Here is a 20,631-nt window from a genome sequence, read left to right as displayed (position 1 = left end):
ATGAAAAATGCAGTCCATCTACAGAGAAAGAAATGATGGTATCTGAATACAGATTAAAGCATAATTTTTTTTTGTTAATTCCTTTTTCTAAAGTTTTTTTTTGTCTGTTTTCTTTCACAACCTGACTGATGTGGAAATGTTTTGCATGACTACACATGTTTAACTTTAATTGAATTGCTTGAGTTCTTAAGAGGGGGTGGAAAGGGAGGAAGAGAATTTGGAATTTGTTTTTACATGTTATTTGGGAAAATAAAATTATAAATCATGATTTGTTCATTTTCTAGTTTTTTAATTGCATGCTCAATCAGTTCATTGATCTGTTTTTTCTCATTTTTGCTGATGTAAACATTTAGAGATGTAGTTTATTTCTTTTTTGCAATTATGTAAAACATTACCATAGTAGTCATTTTGTATAAGAAAATGAATAAAATGAAAAAATGAAAGAGTGAAAAATAGCATGCTTCATTCTGTGTTAAACCAGTATTCCTGATAATAGTTATCATTCACAGTTCTTCATCAAACAATACTGCTGTCACTCTGCACAACATTCTCCTCGTTCTACTCACTTTACTATACATAAATTCATGTAAGTCTTTTCAGCCTTTCTGAAATCATCCTATTTGTCATTTCTTATAGCACAATGATATTCCATCACAATCACATACCATGGTTCATCTAGCCATTCCCCAACTGATGGACTTTCCTTGGATTTCCAATTCTTAGCCACCACAAAAAAGAGCTGGTATAAATATTTTTGTACAAATAAGTCTTTTTCTCTTTTTTGAAATGCCTTTGGGATATAAATATACAAGTGGTATTGCTGGATCAAAGGGTATACACAGTTTTATAGACTTTTGGGTATAGTTCCAAATTCCTCTCCAGAATGGTTGGATCTGTTCACAACTCCACCAACAGTGGAATAGCATTCCAGTTTTCCCACAGCCCCTCCAACATCCAACATTTTCCTTTTTGTTATGTTTGCCACTCTGATAGGTGTGGGGTGATACCTCAGAGTTGTTTAAATTTGCATTTCTCTGACCAGCAGTGATTTAGAGTATATTTCATATGACAATAGATAGCTTTTATTTCCTTGTCTAAAAACTGCCTGTTCATATCCTTTGACCATTTATCCATTGGGGAATGACTCATATTTTGACAAATCTAACTCAGTTCTCTATGAAATAAGGGCTTTATCAGAGATACTTGTTTAAAAAAATTCTAAATTTTCTTCTTTCCTTATAATCTTGATTACATTAGTTTTTTTGTGCAAAAGCTTTTTAATTTATATAATCAAAATTATCTATTTTACATTTTGTATTGCTCTGTATATCTTCTTTGGTCTTAATTCTTCCTCTGTCCATAAAACTGACAGTAGTTTTATTTATTTCTATAAATTAACCTCTTAGTAGTTTGATTAGCATGGCCATAAATCTCTATATTCATTTAGATATTATTATGATGATTTTTATGTTATCATAGCCTAACAATAAGCTTAAATAATTCTCCAGTTATTTAAGCCTTCCTTTATTGCTGTGAATTGTTTTCTGATTTTCTCGTAAGTCCTGAGTGTGTCTTTAAAAGTGGACTTTCAGGTATTCTTTAAATTCAGTTGTTTTTTGGAATTTTATTTCTTTTCTTGCCTGTTCCCTTTGAGTTTTGTTAGCAATATATTATATTTTATTAGTAACATATAATGGTGATTTAGTTGATTTATTTTATTTCCTATTTCTTTGATGAAGTTAATAACTGTCTCAGTTATTTTTTACTTGAATCTCTTATCTTCTCTCAGTAAACCATCATTTATCTTGAATAAATAGCAGTGATATTGCTCCTTTTGCCTCAGTTCCCTCAATTTCTTTATACTGTATTAATGTAATAGTTAGGATTTCTAGTACTATATTAAATAATAGTGTTGACAGTGGACACCTCTGATTTTCTTCTGATCTTACTGGAAAAGACTCTGGTATATTTCCATTAGAGATACTAACAGTTCTTGGATTTAGATATACTCTTTATATTATTAAGGAATGGTATATAAAGTCCTATGTTTTTAGTCTTTTTAAGATAAATTAGTGTTATTTTATCTAAAGGTTTTTCTTTACCTATTAGTATAATTATGATTTTTTTTATTTTGTGATTTATCTAGCATATGATTATAATTTTTTAATGTTGACCCAACCCTAGATTCTTGCTCTAAGTACAACTTGATATTAATATACAGTCTTTTCATTATGCTCCTATAGCTTTATTGCTAATATTTTAGTTGGTATTCATTAGAAGTTTTATGTTTCTCTTTGTCTTTTTAAATCTCCCTGTTGTTTGGATAGCAGGTCCAGGTATATATCATGGAAGGAGTTGCATAAGATATTTTCATTCCCTGTTTTTAGAAATGGTTTATGGAATTTTGAAGTTGATTTTCTTTCAGTACTTACCAGAATTCACTTGTAAATCCATCTGGGTCTTTTTCCCCCACTGTGGGAATTTATTGATGACTTTGTCATTTTCTTTTTCTGAGAATAGGTTATTTAAATTCCTGTTTCTTGTTCTATTAATCTGGATATTTTATATACTTTACATTTTTGTTGTCACATAATTGGGCAAAAAGTTTCTAATAATTTCCTTTATTTACTCTTGACCATTATTAATTCTTTTTAATTTTTTATTTTGATAATTATTTTTCCTCTTTTATAAAATTATTTAATGGTTTGATTTTTATTAGCATTTTAAGCTCCTATTTTTATTTAACAATTTAGTAGATATTTTGTTTATGTCTTCATTAATCTTCAGAATTTCTATTTTGTATTAATTTGTGTTTTATCATAACTATGATTTTCATGTCTAAATCATTATTTTTATGAGTTTTTTTACAGAAACATTTTCTAAAAGGTATTGTTTTGGTTGCATGATAAAAGTTTTATACTGCTGTGTCATCATTATATTTTTTTAGTGTTTATATGATTTGTTCTTTGACTTCCATATTATCTATGATTATGTTACTTAGTCTTTATTTTAATTCAAATCCTTTCTTTTTTTTCTTTTTTTTTTTAGTGAGGCAATTGGGGTTAAGCGACTTACCCAGGGTCACACAGCTAGTAAGTGTTAAGTGTCTGAGGCCGAATTTGAACTCAGGTACTCCTGAATCCAGGGCCAGTGCTCTATCCACTGCGCTATCTAGCTGCCCCTCAAATCCTTTCTTCAAAGACTTTGTTGATTATAATTTTAATTGCCTTGTGGTCCCTTAAAGTTATGTTTGATATTTCTGTTTTTCTTCATGTTTATAAGTTGTGACCACGTGGTCAATTTTTGCAAAAATATCTTTAAAGCTGAGAAATATGTATGGTCTTTTTTATTGCTATTGTGAAGCAGAAAGAGCTCTATTATATTTAACTTATGTAAAATTCTGTTCAGGTATTTAACTTCTTTCTTGTTTAACCTGTTGTTAGATTTGTCTAGTTGTGAGTGGAGGACAGAAGTCCCCAACTATTAAAATTTTGTTCTCTATTTCTCCTTGTCATTCAATTAAGCTACTCATTTAAGTACTTCAGGGTTATAATATTTGGTGTGTATACATTAAGTATTGATATTATTTTAATGTCTATACTACATTTAAAAATAATGTAGTTTCTCTGCTTATCCCTGTAATCATTTATATATATATATAAAACTGTTGCTTTTTTTAATTCAATGTAATAAATTCTACTGTATAAATTCCTCTCATTTTAATTCTGTGAAAATCTTTATGTTTCAAATGTGTTTCTTATAAACAACCTACATTTGGAATCTGTTTTCTAGTCCACTGGAAGTCACTTTGTCCCATTTTCATGGTAATGATTGCTAAATATGTTTTTCCTTCATCATATCCTCTTGGAATTTTTTTTTCTTTGTCCCTAGATGTCCTCTTTACAGTTTAAAAAAAAAAAAAGGAAAGAAAGAAAGAAAATGAGAAAGAAACGAACACTGGTCATTTATAATTGAAGTGATCTAATTCTCCTCTTCTGCCCCTCCTTTCTTCATCAAATCCAGACTCAGATCACTAGTTCTTACATTCTCTCTCTCTTTTAATATATATGTCTTTTTAAAATTTTTGTTGATCTAGGAATGGCCTGGGAATGTCCCATTTAATCTCTTTAGTCCCTTTTTCTTTGTCAGTGAAATTGTTTCTGTTTGTTCAAATTTCATTCTTGAGAAACCCATCTCTCCTCAAACTACCTTTGCTGATGAATTTTTAAGCCATAGGATTCTACCCATCTGTTCTCTCTAACTTCAGACTAACTTTCACCTCCTCTGTCACAATGTCTAAGAAAGAGTTACTGCTTTCTGCTAAAATGGCTTATATATCTACCTCTAAAACCAGTTATATCAGGATTAGGTTCAGAATACCAGCTCTCATTACTTTTTCTACCTTGTAAAGTATGAAAGGGTAATAATAGCTAAAATTTGTATAACACCATATTATTTCATCACTCACAAAATCTCCATAAATTATGAAACTGAAGCAGACAAAGGTTAAGTGACTTGCCCAGGGTCATGTAGCTGGTAAGCAACTGAGGCAAGATTTGAATTCACCTTAAGGTGAGCACTCTGTTATGCCAACCAGCTGCTTATATGATAATAACATTTTATAGTAACATAAATATAACATTTATAAATGTGTTATTTTATTATTTTATTTGATTATCATTCAAGAAAGCCAACAATTCATTAGCTGCTGTTCTCTTAATGTGGAGAGAGCTTCATCTGCTTTACCAGATGTCCAAATCATTTGTGAAGCGCCCCATCTTTATTATATCCTTCATTTGCCAGGGTTTTCACATATTGCCTCAACTCCTTTCTTTCTCTGAGGGTAAAGATTGTCTCACTTTTATATTTATATCCCTAACACCTGGTACAGCACTTGGCATTTAGGAAGTACTTAATTAATGCTTCTTATTTCATCTATTGATTTTCTCTTTTTTGTCCAACTTCAGCAAAAATGGAGATAAAGTGTTCCTCTACCAAAGAAAAATTATATAAGTATAAACAAAGTTTAATGTTTGAAATTTTTAGAGAATTATTAGTAATGCAATTTTTGTATTTATTGAAACCAATACTCTGTTTTAAGGTAAAAATGTTCCAGTATAACCCCAGTATCCCAAAATGAGCTTTAATCAGGCATCTAAAATTAATTTTTATAGTAGTATGACCAAATCTGTCAATACTAGTAACTGTGAAATGAAAGACATTTATTTCTAGATCAGAAATTTGTTTGAAGTTTCCTGAAATTATGAAATAACCTCTATAAAATTAAGTAAGCTAGCTCTCTCTCTCCTCCCCCAAACCCTCCCCCAAACCCTCCCCCTGCTTTTCTCAGGAATGGCAAGCTTATTGAAGACAATGAAAAATATACATTGAAAAAAAACAATACTGAACTAACTGTCAGGAATATCATAAATAGTGATGGGGGTCCTTACGTCTGTAGAGCCACAAACATAGCAGGGAAAGATGAAAAGCAGTCATTCCTACAAGTCTTTGGTAAGTATTAACTGATTGCTTTATAACCTACCTACATTTATGTAACAATAAATATAATAGATGAAAAACTCTTTCCAAAAAAAATTCTATGTACGGAGTGAACTTTATTTCTATTTACTACCATAGGTATTAAGAAAAACTACACTTGGTAAGCATTAATCTTTGATTTATAACTATAACACCCTCTTCCTAAAGGTAAAACTAACAATGACCAGTTGAGAGTAATTGTGTATAATGGCTTAATTATAAGAATGGTGGCATAAAGAATTTTTAGCATGAATAGAACCACCTTGGCATATGTAATAAAGTTTTTTTAAATCTGCATACTGAACAATGCTTAATTTTCATATTCGAGTCTCATTGTTTCTTTTAAATATACTAACTACTATATGTGTTGCTTTAAATTTGTAGGTTACCCATGTATTTTGTTAAAGTATTGTAAAATGCTTAAAAACTAAGCAGAGGAGAGAATAAATAGGCATAAAGTAGAAGTTTCCTTGGGATTGCTATACCAAAAAAAAAATTTCAAACACTATTGTTTTTAATACTTTTTGGTAAAGTTTGAAATAAGGCATTGTTGACTCAGAGGTAGAAAAAGCTGGGTTCTAGACCTGCGTCAGATACATACTGGCTTTTTGATCCTGGATAAGTCATTTAATGTCAGTGCTCCAAAACAATTCTACTACTCTAAATCAAAGGAAAGCTGCAGATGTGTGTTGGTAGAGGGAGCCTTCTTGACATTTCTCTACACTGATGAAATCATAGGTCCCAATTTTTAAAGTTTAAAATAATAAATCTATATACTTGAAGACAATTCCTAAGAAATAAGATCCAAGCTACTTGGATATTTTCAAACTAAAGACACTGATTTCTCAGTGACTTTGGAGTGATTTGATTCTTGCTTCTTAAGGCAATTAGCCAAGTGATTTACCTCTTCCATAAATCCCTTTGGAGTTCTTACTTTTCTACAAAAATATTTCTGTTCGTGGTAAGAATTCTCCAGGCCACTGTTCCCCGTAGTTTAACCAATTCACTACTATTCCTCATAACTATTATTTCTATCTTTAAAGAGCTAAAAAGGAGAAAGGGAGTTTTATCCCTACAGTGATATTTATAAAGAAAATCAATTCTCCCCACCCCCAGATATGCCTTTTTTGTTTTGTTTTGTTTTGTTTTGTTTTTGTTTTTTTGCGGGGCAATGGGGGTTAAGTGACTTGCCCAGGGTCACACAGCTGGTAAGTGTCAAGTGTCTGAGGCCGGATTTGAACTCAGGTACTCCTGAATCCAGGACCGGTGCTTTATCCACTGCGCCACCTAGCCGCCCCCCCAGATATGCTTTTTTAATAGAACAATAAATCAATTCACATTTACAAGAAATAAATATTAGTAGTGCACCTACAACTAATACTAAAGTTATTAGAATTGTAAAGTTTTTAAAAGCATTGGTTTTCCTAAATATTCACACTTGAAATAAATCTTACAAAAGTAATAAACATTTAAAAATATGATATGATAAAATATGATTTAAATAATGGGATAGGCCCTACTACTGAGAAGTATATTGTTCTAATAATGACAGATATCTAATAAACAGTGTTTCTAAACTTTATGTTAACACTGAGTATCAACCACCTCTCTACCTACTTTTCTACCACAGCTATTACAAAGAAAATAAAGACAATGATTTAAATTTTTTTTCATCTTTTTCCCCCAGACAATTCTCTTTTAGAGGTGCTAAAAAGTAGCAAGATGGCTGATTGGAATTTTATAGCTGATTGAAATTGGAATTGCCAAACTCCTGCTCAGAGTGGGAGAAATGAACTATGAGCTACATGAACTGGGGCAATTGTGCTGCTTCTGTCTCGTCTTCAGTCTGCATGATAGACTGAATTATAGTCATCTATCAATTATATTACTGGTCATATAACTGACTCCCCTGTTTATAGCGCTTTAGGGATTGGAAAGCATTTGGAGAGTAGAAAATTCCCAAGAAAAAGATGACCCCCAAATCATTTATAATTGTCTTTGGAAGACAGTTTTATACTTCTTTTTTTTAATATGAGAGACTTTCTGTTTATTAAGGTGTCATTTAAGAGTCCTGTTGGAAGCATGAATTTTTGACTGCAGGACTATGAAGTTTCTATTCTAATATGACAAAAATATGGCTATCTTTTCCATTTCCCTTACCAAGGTATGAATGGCCTAAGAGTAATATTATTTATCAAAATCAACCTAAAGCAGCGTGTAAATGCAAATCATTAACATTATCCTCTAACATTATGACAGTAACAAATTTAGTTTAAAAATAATGTCAAATGAAATAGGGGCTGTATATAAGGATCTCTGAAGCCACACTGATTTATTTTTAAATGTAATGTTGTAAATGCTTTATTGTATTTTAATTTTGTTAAATATTTCCCAGTTGCATCTTAATCTGGCTCAACTAAGAAGATTGTGGGCCCTGTATTTGACACTTCTCCTTAAAAAACGACCAAAACACTTTAGACTGCTACCTCACTGTATTACACATTTATCTGCTGCCCTTCCACTACTGTCTCTGAATTTCCATGAAGTGCTTAGGAAGTAGAAAGAACTATAGAGATAGTAGTGAAGTAAGAAGTTTTATTCAGCACATACTCATGACCAGAAATAACTGGGGAAGAGATGCCACCTATATGGGTCTTGTGGTCCTCAGGCAAAGAGAAATTTGTCCATATGGAGGAATTTATATAGGGGCTTTTTTCCCTGACCTCTAGTCAAAGGAGTTAAACCCAATGAAGTCAACCAAGCTGAGAAGTACCATAGCTTACTGATGATAAGGGGACTCAGGTTTTGATATGCAAGTTATAGAATCCTAAGGTGATAGGGGAAGATCCTAATAGTAAAGGGACTGGACCATTATGACCACTACAAAGTGAAGGGGAAAAAATAGGTTGTAGTTGGCGTTTTGAATAGCCATGTCATTTAGGAACTACCTATTATTTAATTCTTTCCTAGTTTATGAAAAGGAAAAATTTGTGTAAATTAGGGACTAACTAAAGAGTAAGTAAAAGTTAATACAGAAAAATGCTTTGTGTTACTTCTGTTTATGATATAAAAGAACTTAATTGATATTTGAATAGATCAGCATTTGTAAACTGTTAACTAGGACTGGGAGAACTTAGATGCTCTCCTGCACCTCAATAGAAGGGATAAACTTCTGCAGGTTTTCTGCCTTGTGTTCTGTGTTACATACTTATTTGGCCTCTGAATGCCACCCCTTCTGACTGCACCTAACCTATGGGAAAAAAATATTGTGAGGTTGCATTATATACAAATGTATTAAAATTGAGATTTGTAACTAAAATGTAATATTTTATGGTAAATTTTATGTTATGGTTTAAAGATTTTTTTATACCCGCTAAAAATGTCTTAATGGATTTTTGGAGGTTTGCTGCTATGATTAAGAACAAAGCACAAACCTCTCTCCCCTTATTGGAGGTGATAAATGTATTGTTCTAGTTAAAGAGGTTATTTTTACCTACTAGAAAATAAACAGAATTGAAGCTACTTTGAAATAATTGTTTGAGTAAATTAGTAGCTACGTCACCTGAGTTGTAATAGACTATGCAACTCAAGATGTAAAAGTTGAAGCAATTAGGTGTGAGATGTTTTTGATCTTTTGAAATAAGAAGGATATGAGAAACATTATATCTTTATCCTTTATGATATGGAAACTATAGCAGCATGAAATTCCCAGGTTCCAAAGCAGGAGGATGGGAATGAGAAGCTGCCCCATGGAACCTCTCCATATCTCTCTTGCATGGTTAAAACACTAGGACAGATGAGAGAATGGGGACTGGGTTATGAACACAATAGGAATTTGTCCCTCTTTGGGGACAATTTAAAAAGAAATAGAGAAAAGGTTATAGGAAGCTTGGAGTGCCACCACATGTCCTTGAAAATGAGCTAATTGATAACAGTAGGCTCTCAGTTTCGAAATGCTGCCAGAAGTTTTTGACATTTTAAGCTACCATTAGTGGTTATATAATCCAGATTTGATTTGGTTGAAATCTGTCCTGAAACTAAATCACGATGTGGTCTAAATTTGTTCTCCTATCAGGGTAATTGTGGTAAATTAGAATTTAATGCCAATTACATTTGTTACTTGGCATTAAGGTAATGTGTATATGTGGGGGGAGGGGGGAGAGATGCATGAATCAGGAAAAATCTGATTCAAAATTCAGTCTCAGAAATTTATTAGCTGTGTGGCCTTAAGCAAGTTACCTCACATTTTTTTAACTCAGTTTGTTAATCTGTAAAGTGGATGAAAATAGAATTTACCACCAGGGTTTTGGGGAGGACCAAATGATAAGAAGATTGTGAAATGCTTCACATGGTGCCTAACATAAATTTGGTGAACCGTATTAGAAATATTGTTAGAAATGTACATTCTCTTTTAATCTGAATTCTCTTGGCTTATAGATTCAATTGCTAACTTTAATGTGCATTCTGTTACTACTTTCAAAAGATTTACACATTTCATATCTTTTATATAATTAGTATAGTACATAGATTAAATGTAATTCATCAATATATACTAATGAAAGCCTATAAGAAATTTATTGAATACTACACTATATTAGTGTCTTATGAAAATTATTAAAATGCTATAATATATTTACTATTTTCCCTTGTAATTCAAGCCACCTCTAAATATTCTGTGAATAATGTGTCCTTTTAAAAATTAGTTATTACAACTAAATTAGCAAACCATTTTTTTTTCTTTTCAGGACTTAGACAAAGTTTTTGAGGAATTTAGAACAAATAGATCCTTATAACGATCAACACTTTATTGTATTAGGTTTTAGTGTTTGTTTCACTTAAGAAAACATTTAAAAATACATAAGTTCTAGGGGAAAACCATTTAATTCATATTGCCAACTGATTTTTAAGGGTAAACCTGTGGTTTAATGAAATTGTTAGTTTTTGTCTAGATGATAACTATTTTCTATATCTGAGATCAGGAAACAAATCATGCAGTATTTTCCTCTCATGTGAAATTGTTTTAAGGTTTTAACATTTATTTGACAGCTAGTACAACACAGCTTTTAATCTATTATTTGACATTAGAATAGAAAATATCAAGAAAAAGTAAAATCACTGGCAAGTAGGCTTCCTATGATAAGATCAAATTTATTTTAAATTATTAAACCTTTTGATGAATCATAAAATAAATATTGGCACAATTTTGGAAGCAAGTATTAAATGTGGCAGAAGTATAATTGTATCTAAGAAAGCCATAATGTCTTTTATCTTCAGAAAATAAGTTAAATCTATTAGTATTTTATGTTTTCCCATATTAGATGACTAAATAATTAAACCATCATAAAGGCAATTTCATGGAATATGTTGAATGTTTTAAGCTGTCAAAAACATTTTTAAAGTGCTAGGATGTTTGTTCAACTACATGCATTTTGTTTTTACAGTACAACCTCACATAATACAACTTAAAAATGAAACGACATTTGAGAATGGTCAGATAACACTTATATGTGAGGCAGAAGGAGAACCCATTCCTGAAATCACGTGGAAAAGAGCTCTAGATGGAATAACTTTTTCTGAAGGAGACAAGGTAAAAATATTTTCCTGATTATTTTGTTATAAAATCATAAGCTTTAATATTTAAAAACTGTTTGAATACTCATATTACTACAAAATACTAAAACTGATTATTTATTAAAAAAACATAAATAACCTCCACCTAAAGTAAAATAAATTAGCTTGACCATTATTTAAAAGAAATACTAACAGGAAATATTTGCCTTTGCTCTCTTGCTCATTTAAAGCCCTCATGTCTGTTTCCAGCGTACCATACCAGGCTTGCTTTTTAACATCACTCCCTCTCATGCATTTGATGTTCCAACAAAACTGGTCTACTTTCTCTTCCCCACACACTGTCTTCCAAAACAAGGGTTCTTAACCTGAGATCTGTAAATTTGCATGTTTTAAAATATATTTTAATAATTATATTTCAGTAAGATAGGTTTTCTTTGTAATTTTATGTATTTAATTATGTGCATTTAAAAACAATTGGAGAAGGGGTTCACAGGCTTCAGCAGACTGCCGGAGAGATTCATGGCAGAAAAAAGGTTTAAAAAGATACTTGCTCTGTGTCCTGCCTGCCTGGGCGTAGGCCACATACCAGATAACTAGAATGTACTTCTTCCTGACCTAAGACCTTGTACAGTCCCAAGCTTCCTTCACATCTCTGCTAAAATGCCATTTCCTACATCAGGGCTTTCTCTTCTCTAGGTTAAGCATTCCTAGTTCAACTTCTCATATTACATGGTTCAATTAACTCTCTGGGTTTCGGTTATCTCTTATGTAAAATAAAATGTTGGGGGGCAGCTAGATGGTGCAGTGGATAGAACACCAGCCCTGGATTCAGGAGTACCTGAGTTCAAATCCGGCCTCAGACACTTAACACTTACTAGCTGTGTGACCCTGGGCAAGTCACTTAACCCCAATTGCCTCACTAAAAAATAAAATAAAATAAAATGTTGGAGCATGTGATCATAGACATTCTTTCCAGTTCTCTATGCTCATAAGATTTCAATAGACATAAGGCAGTAGTATTTTTTATCTTAATTCATTCATTTAATATGATAGCTTTACTTCCTAGCTTTGAGCTTAAGATAAGCTAGCAGCCAAGAAAGGGGATAGGACTGATAGCCAAACATTGCACTCAGTCCCTTATCTAAGGTTTTCTGGACTTTTTTCTAGTAGACCCATGTCCTGGAGGTATTAGAATGAGAATTACTTTCCCTTCTACCTGTTTAGCTGCTTCTTGCTTTGTTTCAAAAAAATACTGCAATTCTGCTTTCCTGGTCAAGTTCTTTACCATCACTTCATAACTCACCTGAGACAAAAAGAACTTACTGTTAACTAAAGGAAAAAGAAAAACAACTTGCAAAGTATGCAGTGGGTGGATTACAAAGTAAATGTGTCTTATTTGGGGATATTCCTAATAAAGCAAGAGCTTAGCTTCAGGAAACCGTTGGCTTCTTTCTCCAACTAATTGGTATCTTGAATTAGCCCCTTGAAATAGACTGCCAGCATATTTTCTCAGGAAAAAGAAGATTTCGTCCTGGTTGTCAATTCAGTCCCATTTCTGCTTCAAAAAATGCCTTTCAGTTTCAGCTGCAGAATACACGTTCTGTACCCTGTTAGGCTGGTAAGACTAATAAAGAGCTGGGGCTGATTAAAAAATCCATACCTGTTTTAGCTCAGCTGCTGACTCCTTCCACTTCCCTGTTTGTTCACCTCCAGGATAGTAATCTCAAACCCACATTAATATATTTTACTTGTAACTAATGCTCTCGGGGCTCAGTTAGTCAACTCATGCTGTCACTGGCAAGTTGGGTTCCCCAGGGGTAGCTATTACTACTTTCAGGGTTCTAACAGTAAGACTTAATCATTAGCTCACATGCCCCACCAGGTGCTTTCCCTTTATAATCAGCCAGTAGATGCAGTTCTTTAACAAATGCATTTACTGCTCAAATGGCATAGCAAAAACAGTAGTTAAAAAACACCGGGGTACTACACTCTTCCACAAATACACCCAGAGTACAGGAGAGGAGTATAGTGGGTACAATCTTAAAGTATAGTGTTAGCAGTGTACATGTATAGGGAGCAAACATGACCGAGGAAACCCATAGCTCCTGAACTACAGGACCTTAGTAGTTCTTTCTCTGTCTCTGGAAATCTTCATTATATTCATTAAGGAAGTAGTCACCATATGGGTCATCAGCAATGTACTCTACTGTATAGTTGTTGCCACTCAGATAGGCAGCTCTCCTGGGCTTGCTCTTGGTGGGGTCTCATGTTTTGAATGATTGGGACAGTAGGCTTCTGTGTTGGATCCAGCAGGTCACTTGATGGCTGTGTTATTTCCTTGTCAGTATGGTTCAATCTCTTTTCAGACTTTCTCATTTCTTTCTCTGGGTGTGGAGAGCATTTTCCATCATGAGTCTTTTGGACTTGTCTAGGATCATTGTATTGTTGAGAAGAGCTAAGTCAATCATGGTTGATCATCACACGATGTTGCTGATACTGTGTGCAACTGTCTCTTGGTTCTGCTCATTTTACTTTGTCAGTGAATTTGTCTTTCCAGGTTTTTCTGAAATTTCCTGTTCATCATTTCTTATAGCACAGTAGCATTCCATTACATTCATATAACACAGCTTGTTTAGCCATTCCTCAAACCTCAATTTCCAGTTCTTTGCTTTGTGGTTGTTTATCATTCATTCTCGAAGAGGACCATGATATGATGTCATGAATTGGATTTTTAAGTGAGGGAGGGTCTGTACAGTCACCAGGCTCACTCTCCTCCAGAGCCATCTGGGTCTAGTGGCAAGATATACATCAGGATGGCTGGAGATGTTTAAGGCAATTGGGGTTAAGTGACTTGCCCAGGGTCACAGAGTTAGTAAAGTGTCAAGTATCTGAGGCCAGATTTGAATTCAGGTCCTCCAGACTCCAGGGACAGTACTCTATCTACTATGCCAACTAGCTGCCACCATAAAAAGAGCTGCTATAAATATCTTTGTACATGTAAGTCCTTTTCCCTTTCTTATGATCTCTTTGAGATAGAGAACTAGTAGTGGTATTGCTGGATCAAAGGATATACAAGTTTGATTCCCCTTTGGGCATAATTCCAAATTGTTTTTCAGAATCATTGGATCAGTTCACAACTCCATCAATAATGCATTAATGTCCTAATTTTCCCACATCCCCTTTTACGGGCTAAAATTCTAGGAGTCTGTCTAAAATATCTAATGAGTGATTGCCAATAAATTAAAAGCTTTAGCAAGAGTTAGACTTTTAAGCATTTATTAAAGAGAATAAGAATTTGGTGAAGAGAAAAAGAAAGGCCTAGATTCATGTATCTATTAAAGGGAGAGCGTATTTCTTGCTCCCTTCTCCACCAGAGTCCTGAGGAAAGAACAAGTCAGAGTGCCAGGCTCCCCCTTCTTCCTCCCACTAGCAAACGTCACTTCCTGATGCCAAAGAAAAGATACATGGTCTTGCCCTCAGAGACCTTCACCTCATGGCGGAGCTTTTCTACTGTAAGTCTCCAGCAGGTGGCATCATTCCAATCGTTACACCCTCCAATATTCATTATTTTCTTTTTCTGTCATATTGGCTGATAGGTGTGAGGTAGTACCTCAAAGTTGATTTAATTTACATTTCTCTAATCAATTATGATTTAGAACATTTTTTCATATATAGCTTTCATATAGATAGCTTTGATTTACTCATCTGAAAACTGCCTGTTCATATCCTTTGACTATTTATCAATTGGGGAATGACTTGTATTCTTATGAATTTGACTCAGTTCTCTACATATTTGAGAAATGAGGCCTTTATCAGAGACACATTCTGTAAAAATTGTTTCCTAGCTTTCTGTTTCCCTTCTAATCTTGGTTGTATTGATTTTGTTTGTGCAAAAAGGTTTTAAGTTAATATAATAAAAATTATCCATTTTACATTACTTAATGCTCTCTCTTGTTTGGTCATAAATTCTTCCCTTCTCCGTTGATCTGATAGGTAGACTATTCCTTGCTCTCCCAATTTGCTTGTGGTATCATCCTTTATGTCTAAATTATGTCGCATTTTCACCTTTCTTTATTATATGGTGAAATATGTTGGTCTGTACCTAGTTTCTGCCATACTTTTTAACCAGTTTTCCCAGCAGTTTTTGTCAAATAGTGAATTCTTACCCCAGAAGCTGGGGTGTTTGGGTTTATCTAACACTACATTACTGTGGTCATTAAATACCTTGTCTTGTATACCTAAATTATTCCACTGATTAACTACTCTATTTGTTAACCAGTATCAGATAGTTTTGATGATTTCTGCTTTATGATATAGTTGAGATGTGGGGCAGCTAGGTGGTATAGTGGATAGAGCACTGGCCCTGAAGTCAGGAGAATCTGAGTTCAAATCTCACCTCAAAGAAAACTCACCTCAGACACTTACTTAGCTGTGTAACCCTGGGCAAGTCACTTAACCCCAATTGCCTTAAAACATCCAGGGCCGGGGCAGCTAGATGGCGCAGTGGATAAGGCACCGGCCCTGAATTCAGGAGTACCTGAGTTCAAAACTGGCCTCTGACACTTAACACTTACTAGCTGTGTGACCCTGGGCAAGTCACTTAACCCCAATTGCCTCACTTAAAAAAAAAAAAAACAAATATCCAGGGCCATATCCAGTCATCCTGATATATATCTTGGCACTGGACGCAGATGGTTCTGGAGAAGAGAGTGAGGTTGCACAGCCCTCCCTCACTTAAAATCCAATTCAGTGCAAGTCATGGCATCACTCCAATGTCATGGTTCTCTTTGAAAACAAAGGACAAACAACAACATAGTCTGAGATCTGGTATGGCTAGGCCACCTTCCTTTACATTTTTTCCATTAATTTGCTTGATGTTCTTGACCTTTTTGTTCTTTCAGATGAATTTTATTATTATTTTTCTAGTTCTACAAAATGGTTTTTTGGTAGTTTGATTGGTATGGCACTGAATAAATGAATTAATTTAGGTAGAATTCTCATTTTTATTACATTGGCTCAACCTACCCATGAACAATTGATATTTTTCCAAATGTTTAGATCTGACTTTATTTGTGTGAAAAGTTTTGTAATTATGTTCATAGAGTTCCTGGGTTTGTCGTGGTAGGTAGACTCCCATGTATTATGCATAGTCTTCGCTAGATTTTATTAGTAATACATAATGATTTATATGAGCTTTATTTTATATCTTAGAACTTTACTAAAGTTGTTAATTATTTCAAGTAGTCTTTTAGTTGATTGTCTAGGATTCTTTAAGTATACTATCATATCATCTGCAAAAAGTGATGGTTGTGTTTCCTCATTGCCTATTCCAGTTCCTTTCATTTCTTTTGTTATTACTAAGGCTAACATTTCTAGTTCAATATTCAATAACAGTGGTAATAATGGGCATCCATGCTTCACACCCGATCTTATTGGGAATGCTTCTGACTTATTCTAGTTACATATAATGTTTTAGACAGATACTTTTTATTTTAAGGAAAGCTCCATTTATTCCCATTTCTCTAGTGTGTTTAATAGGAATGAGTGCTGTATTTTGTCAAAAGCTTTCTCAGCATCCATTGAAAAAGTCATATGATTTCTGTTGGTTTAGCATGCAGATTCTTAAAGGAGAAGTTAAGTGAGTTACAAGAGGAAATATCAAAAATGAAAAGGGTGAATTCACCCCCCCACCCCATGAAGAGGAAATTAAAGTAATTATTAGGAAATATTTTCCCAATTATATGCCTATAAATCTGACAATCTAAACCACTTGGTGCATATATATTTAGTACTGATTACATCATTGTTTATGGTACCTTTTAGTAAGATATACTTTCTTTCCTTATCTTTTAATTAGATCTAATTTTGCTTTTTCTTGGTTTGATATCGTGCTTGCCATACCTGCTTTTTTTTTTTACTTCTGCTGAAGCAAAATAGATTCTGTTCCAACATCTTATCTTTACTCTATGTGTGTTTCTGCTTCAAGTGTGTTTCATGTAAACAACATATTGTGGCATTCTGGTTTTTAATCCATTCTGCTATTCACTTCTGCTTTATGGGAGAGTTCATCATTTGGGCAGTTTTCTTTTAAGGTTGTGGAAGACCTGTTTCTGCTAGACAAGTCAGTATCCTAACCTCCTAGACTCTCTTCAGTGAGCAGCTATGGTCTTTTTTTCACCTTCAAACACTGGCTTGGCTGCATGATACTTCAATCTTTTCACCTGTTATTCTACAGAGTAGGGCAATGATTCTTAGCTTAGTGTGGTCAGAAACCTCTACCCTTTGACTTGTGAAGAGTTTCAACCTTGAGGCTTTTTGTCATCTGGCAGTAGATAGAAGAATTCCTGCCTCACCTGATTGACAAATTCTTCCTGGTTCAAAAGTCTCTTCCTTCAGTAAACTACTCCATATTGTTTTATGGTTGTTATTGGCCAGTAGCTTTGTGTTCTCACCTGCTATGTGCCTGGCACTGTGTTAAGTGAAATCCAAAACACAGTCCTAACTCTCAAGGATCTTACAGTCTAATGGAGGAGACCACCTGCAAACAATAATATACAAACAGGATTGGCACAGTTGATAGAGTTCTGGGCCTGAGGTCAGGAAGATTAATTTTCCTGAGTTCAAATCTGGCCTGAGACACTTACTAGCTGTGTGACCCTGGGCAAGTCAGTTAACCCTGTTTGCCTCAGTTCCTTAGCTATAAAATGAGGCAGAGAAGGAAATATCAAACCATTCCAGTATCTTTGCAGAGAAAATCCCAAATGGGGTCACAAAGAGCAAGATATGAGTAAAAAATAACTAAACAATAAGAAAAACTTTTGAGTTATTTTTTAGGATTTCCAAGGCTTGAATAAATAAGAATAATGTCATCCACCAAGAGAGAGGATCTGGAATACCTCAGCATCTATAAGAAATCCTTTTTCAACTTGGATCTTGCACTGGATCTCCTTCATGACTATTGTGAAAATTTTTTTCTGTCATCCATACTTCATTCTACTTTGTACTTCACTTGGTATTACTAACCAGAAAGTAATAAAGATGGTTTAATTCCATTGTCAGATAAATTTTGGTATATGCATGGAACAAAAAGGTGGGTCAAACAACAACCTTCTTTTAGTTCAGCTTTTATGTATTGATGAAATGATACATTAGCAAGTCATTGAACAGTTAACAAAAGGAAAGGGAAGAGTTAAGAAATAAAGCTCTCAGGGCAGCTAGGTGGTACAGTGGATAGAGCACTGGCCCTGGATTAAGGAGGACCTGAGTTCAAATCCGGCCTCAGACACTTAACACTTACTAGCTGTGTGACCCTGGGCAAGTCGCTTAACCCCAATTGCCTCACCAAAAAAAAAAAAAAAAGAACTAAAGCTCTTTTTGCCAATTCTACCCCACCCCTCATGCAGGGCAGGGCCTTCATCTCCACCAACAAAGAATCCAATACCAATTAGCTTTGGGACAATTACACATACACGCACACACACACACATGTAAAGGGAAGATGCTGAAATCTGTAAACACTAAGCCAATGAACTTGAAATTAATTTTGAAAAATTCTAGTATATGCAAGGTTGGGGTCGACTGAATCAATTCCTTACTCAACCCCACTTTAACTAACTAACAAAATACCAGATGAGACGACCTCTACTGAATTAATCAGTAAATCAAAGGCATCATATTGAGTTCAAACAACCTAGTGAATCAGTTTGGAAGGATTGAAGGCCATCAAATGAACTGACTGTGATGTGGCACAGGAGGTGCATTTGTGTTGGCTAAGAAGACTCAGTCATACCCTATTGTGGTAATGTTGGTAGTGCATTCATTTTGCTTTTGTCCAACTCTCTGTGACCCCATTTGGGGTTTTCTTGGCAAAGATACTGGAATGGTTTGTTATTTCCTTCTCCAGCTCATTTTACAGATGAGGAATTTGAGGCAAAAATGGTTAAGTGACTTGTTCAGGGTCACATAGCTAATAAGTGTCTGAAGCCAGATTTGAACTCAGGAAGATGAGTTCCTGACTTCAGGCCCAGCACCGTACCACCTTGCTGTCCCACATACCCTGTTGTTACTGTTCAGTCATTCAGTTGTATTCAGTTCTTCATGACCCCTTGGAGCATAGCTTTCCTGGTACTTCTATGTTCCACTATCTCTCAAAATCTGTCCAAGTTCATGTTCATTGTTTCCATGATACTATCTATCCATCTCATCCTCTTCTGCCCCCCTTTTTCTTTTGCCTTCAATCGTTTCCAACATCAAGGTATTTTTCATTTAGTCTGTCTTCTCATTATATGGCCAAAGTATTTAAGCTTTAGCTTCAGTATTTGACCTTCCAGGAAATAGCCTGAATTAATTTCTTTAAGTATTAATTGATTTGATCTCCTTGCTGTCCAAGGGACTCTCAAAAGTTTTCTCCAGCACCACAATTCAAAACCATTGATTCTGTGGCATTCAACTTATCTTACAATCCAACCCTCACAGCCATATGTTGCCACTGGACTATATGACCTTTGTCAAGGTGATGTCTCTGCTCTGTATGCTGTCCAGATTTGCTATAGCTTTCCTTCCAAGAAACAAGCATCTTTTAATTTCATGGCTGTAGTCACCATCTGCAGTGATTTTTGAGCCCAAGAATATAAAATCTGACACTGCTTCCATTTCTTCTCTCTCTTTTTGCCAGGAAGTGATGGGACCAGTTGTCAAGATCTTAGTTGTTTTGTTTTGTTTTTTAATGTTAAGCTTCAAGCCAGCTTTTACACTCTACTCTTTCACCCTCTTCAAGAGGCTTCTTAATTCCTTTTACTTTCTGCCATCAGAGTGATATCATTTGTATATCTAAGATGGTTGATATTCCTCCCAGCAACCTTAATTCCAGCTTTTGATTTATCCAGCCTGTCATTTCACGCGATATACTCTGCATATAAGTTAAATAAATAAGGTAACAATATACAGCTTGTCTTACTCCTTTTCCAGTTTTAAACCAATCAGCTATTCCGTGTTCTGTGCTGACTGTTGCTTTTTGGCCTGTATACAGGTTCCTCAGGAGACAAGTAAGAATAATGTGGTATTCCCATTTCTTTGAGGATTTGCCACATTTTGTTATGATCTACACAGCCAGAGGCTTTGGTGTAGTCAATGAAGTAGAAGTAGATATTTTTCTTAAACTCCCTTGCTTTTTCCATGATTCATCGAATATTGGTAATTTGGTCGCTAGTTCCTCTGCCTCTTCTAAAACCAGCCTGCTCTTCTGGTAATTCTCAATTCACATGTTGCTGAAGCCTAGGTTACAGAATCTTAGCATAACCTTGCAACTATATGAAATGAGTGTAGTTGTTCAATAATTTGAATATTCCTTGGCATTGTCCTTCTTTAGGATTGGAACATAAACTGATTTTTTCCAATCTAATGGCCACTGTTGAGTTTTCCAACCTTGCAGGCATACTGAGTGCAGCACTTTAACAGCATCATCTTTTAGGATTTAAAAAGCTCAGCTGGAATTCCATTTCCTCCACTAGCCTTATTGTTAGC

General features: G+C 34.4%; 1 protein-coding gene across 3 annotated transcripts in view; it reads left to right on the top strand.

Moving 5' to 3' along the window:
• Positions 1 to 20,631, top strand: part of NCAM2 (neural cell adhesion molecule 2) — a 269,560-nt gene that overhangs the window by 100,791 nt on the left and 148,138 nt on the right. For all 3 annotated transcript variants that reach the window (XM_043993010.1, XM_043993011.1, XM_043993012.1), the window contains 2 exons: positions 5,351 to 5,511; positions 10,980 to 11,125. In XM_043993010.1, the coding sequence (XP_043848945.1) occupies positions 5,351 to 5,511; positions 10,980 to 11,125 (307 nt within the window). The remainder of the gene's footprint in view (positions 1 to 5,350; positions 5,512 to 10,979; positions 11,126 to 20,631) is intronic.

The sequence above is a fragment of the Dromiciops gliroides genome, chromosome 3 (assembly GCF_019393635.1).
Source record: "Dromiciops gliroides isolate mDroGli1 chromosome 3, mDroGli1.pri, whole genome shotgun sequence".
Taxonomy (NCBI): Eukaryota; Metazoa; Chordata; class Mammalia; order Microbiotheria; family Microbiotheriidae; genus Dromiciops; species Dromiciops gliroides.
This window is presented reverse-complemented; position numbering and strand designations above follow the sequence as displayed.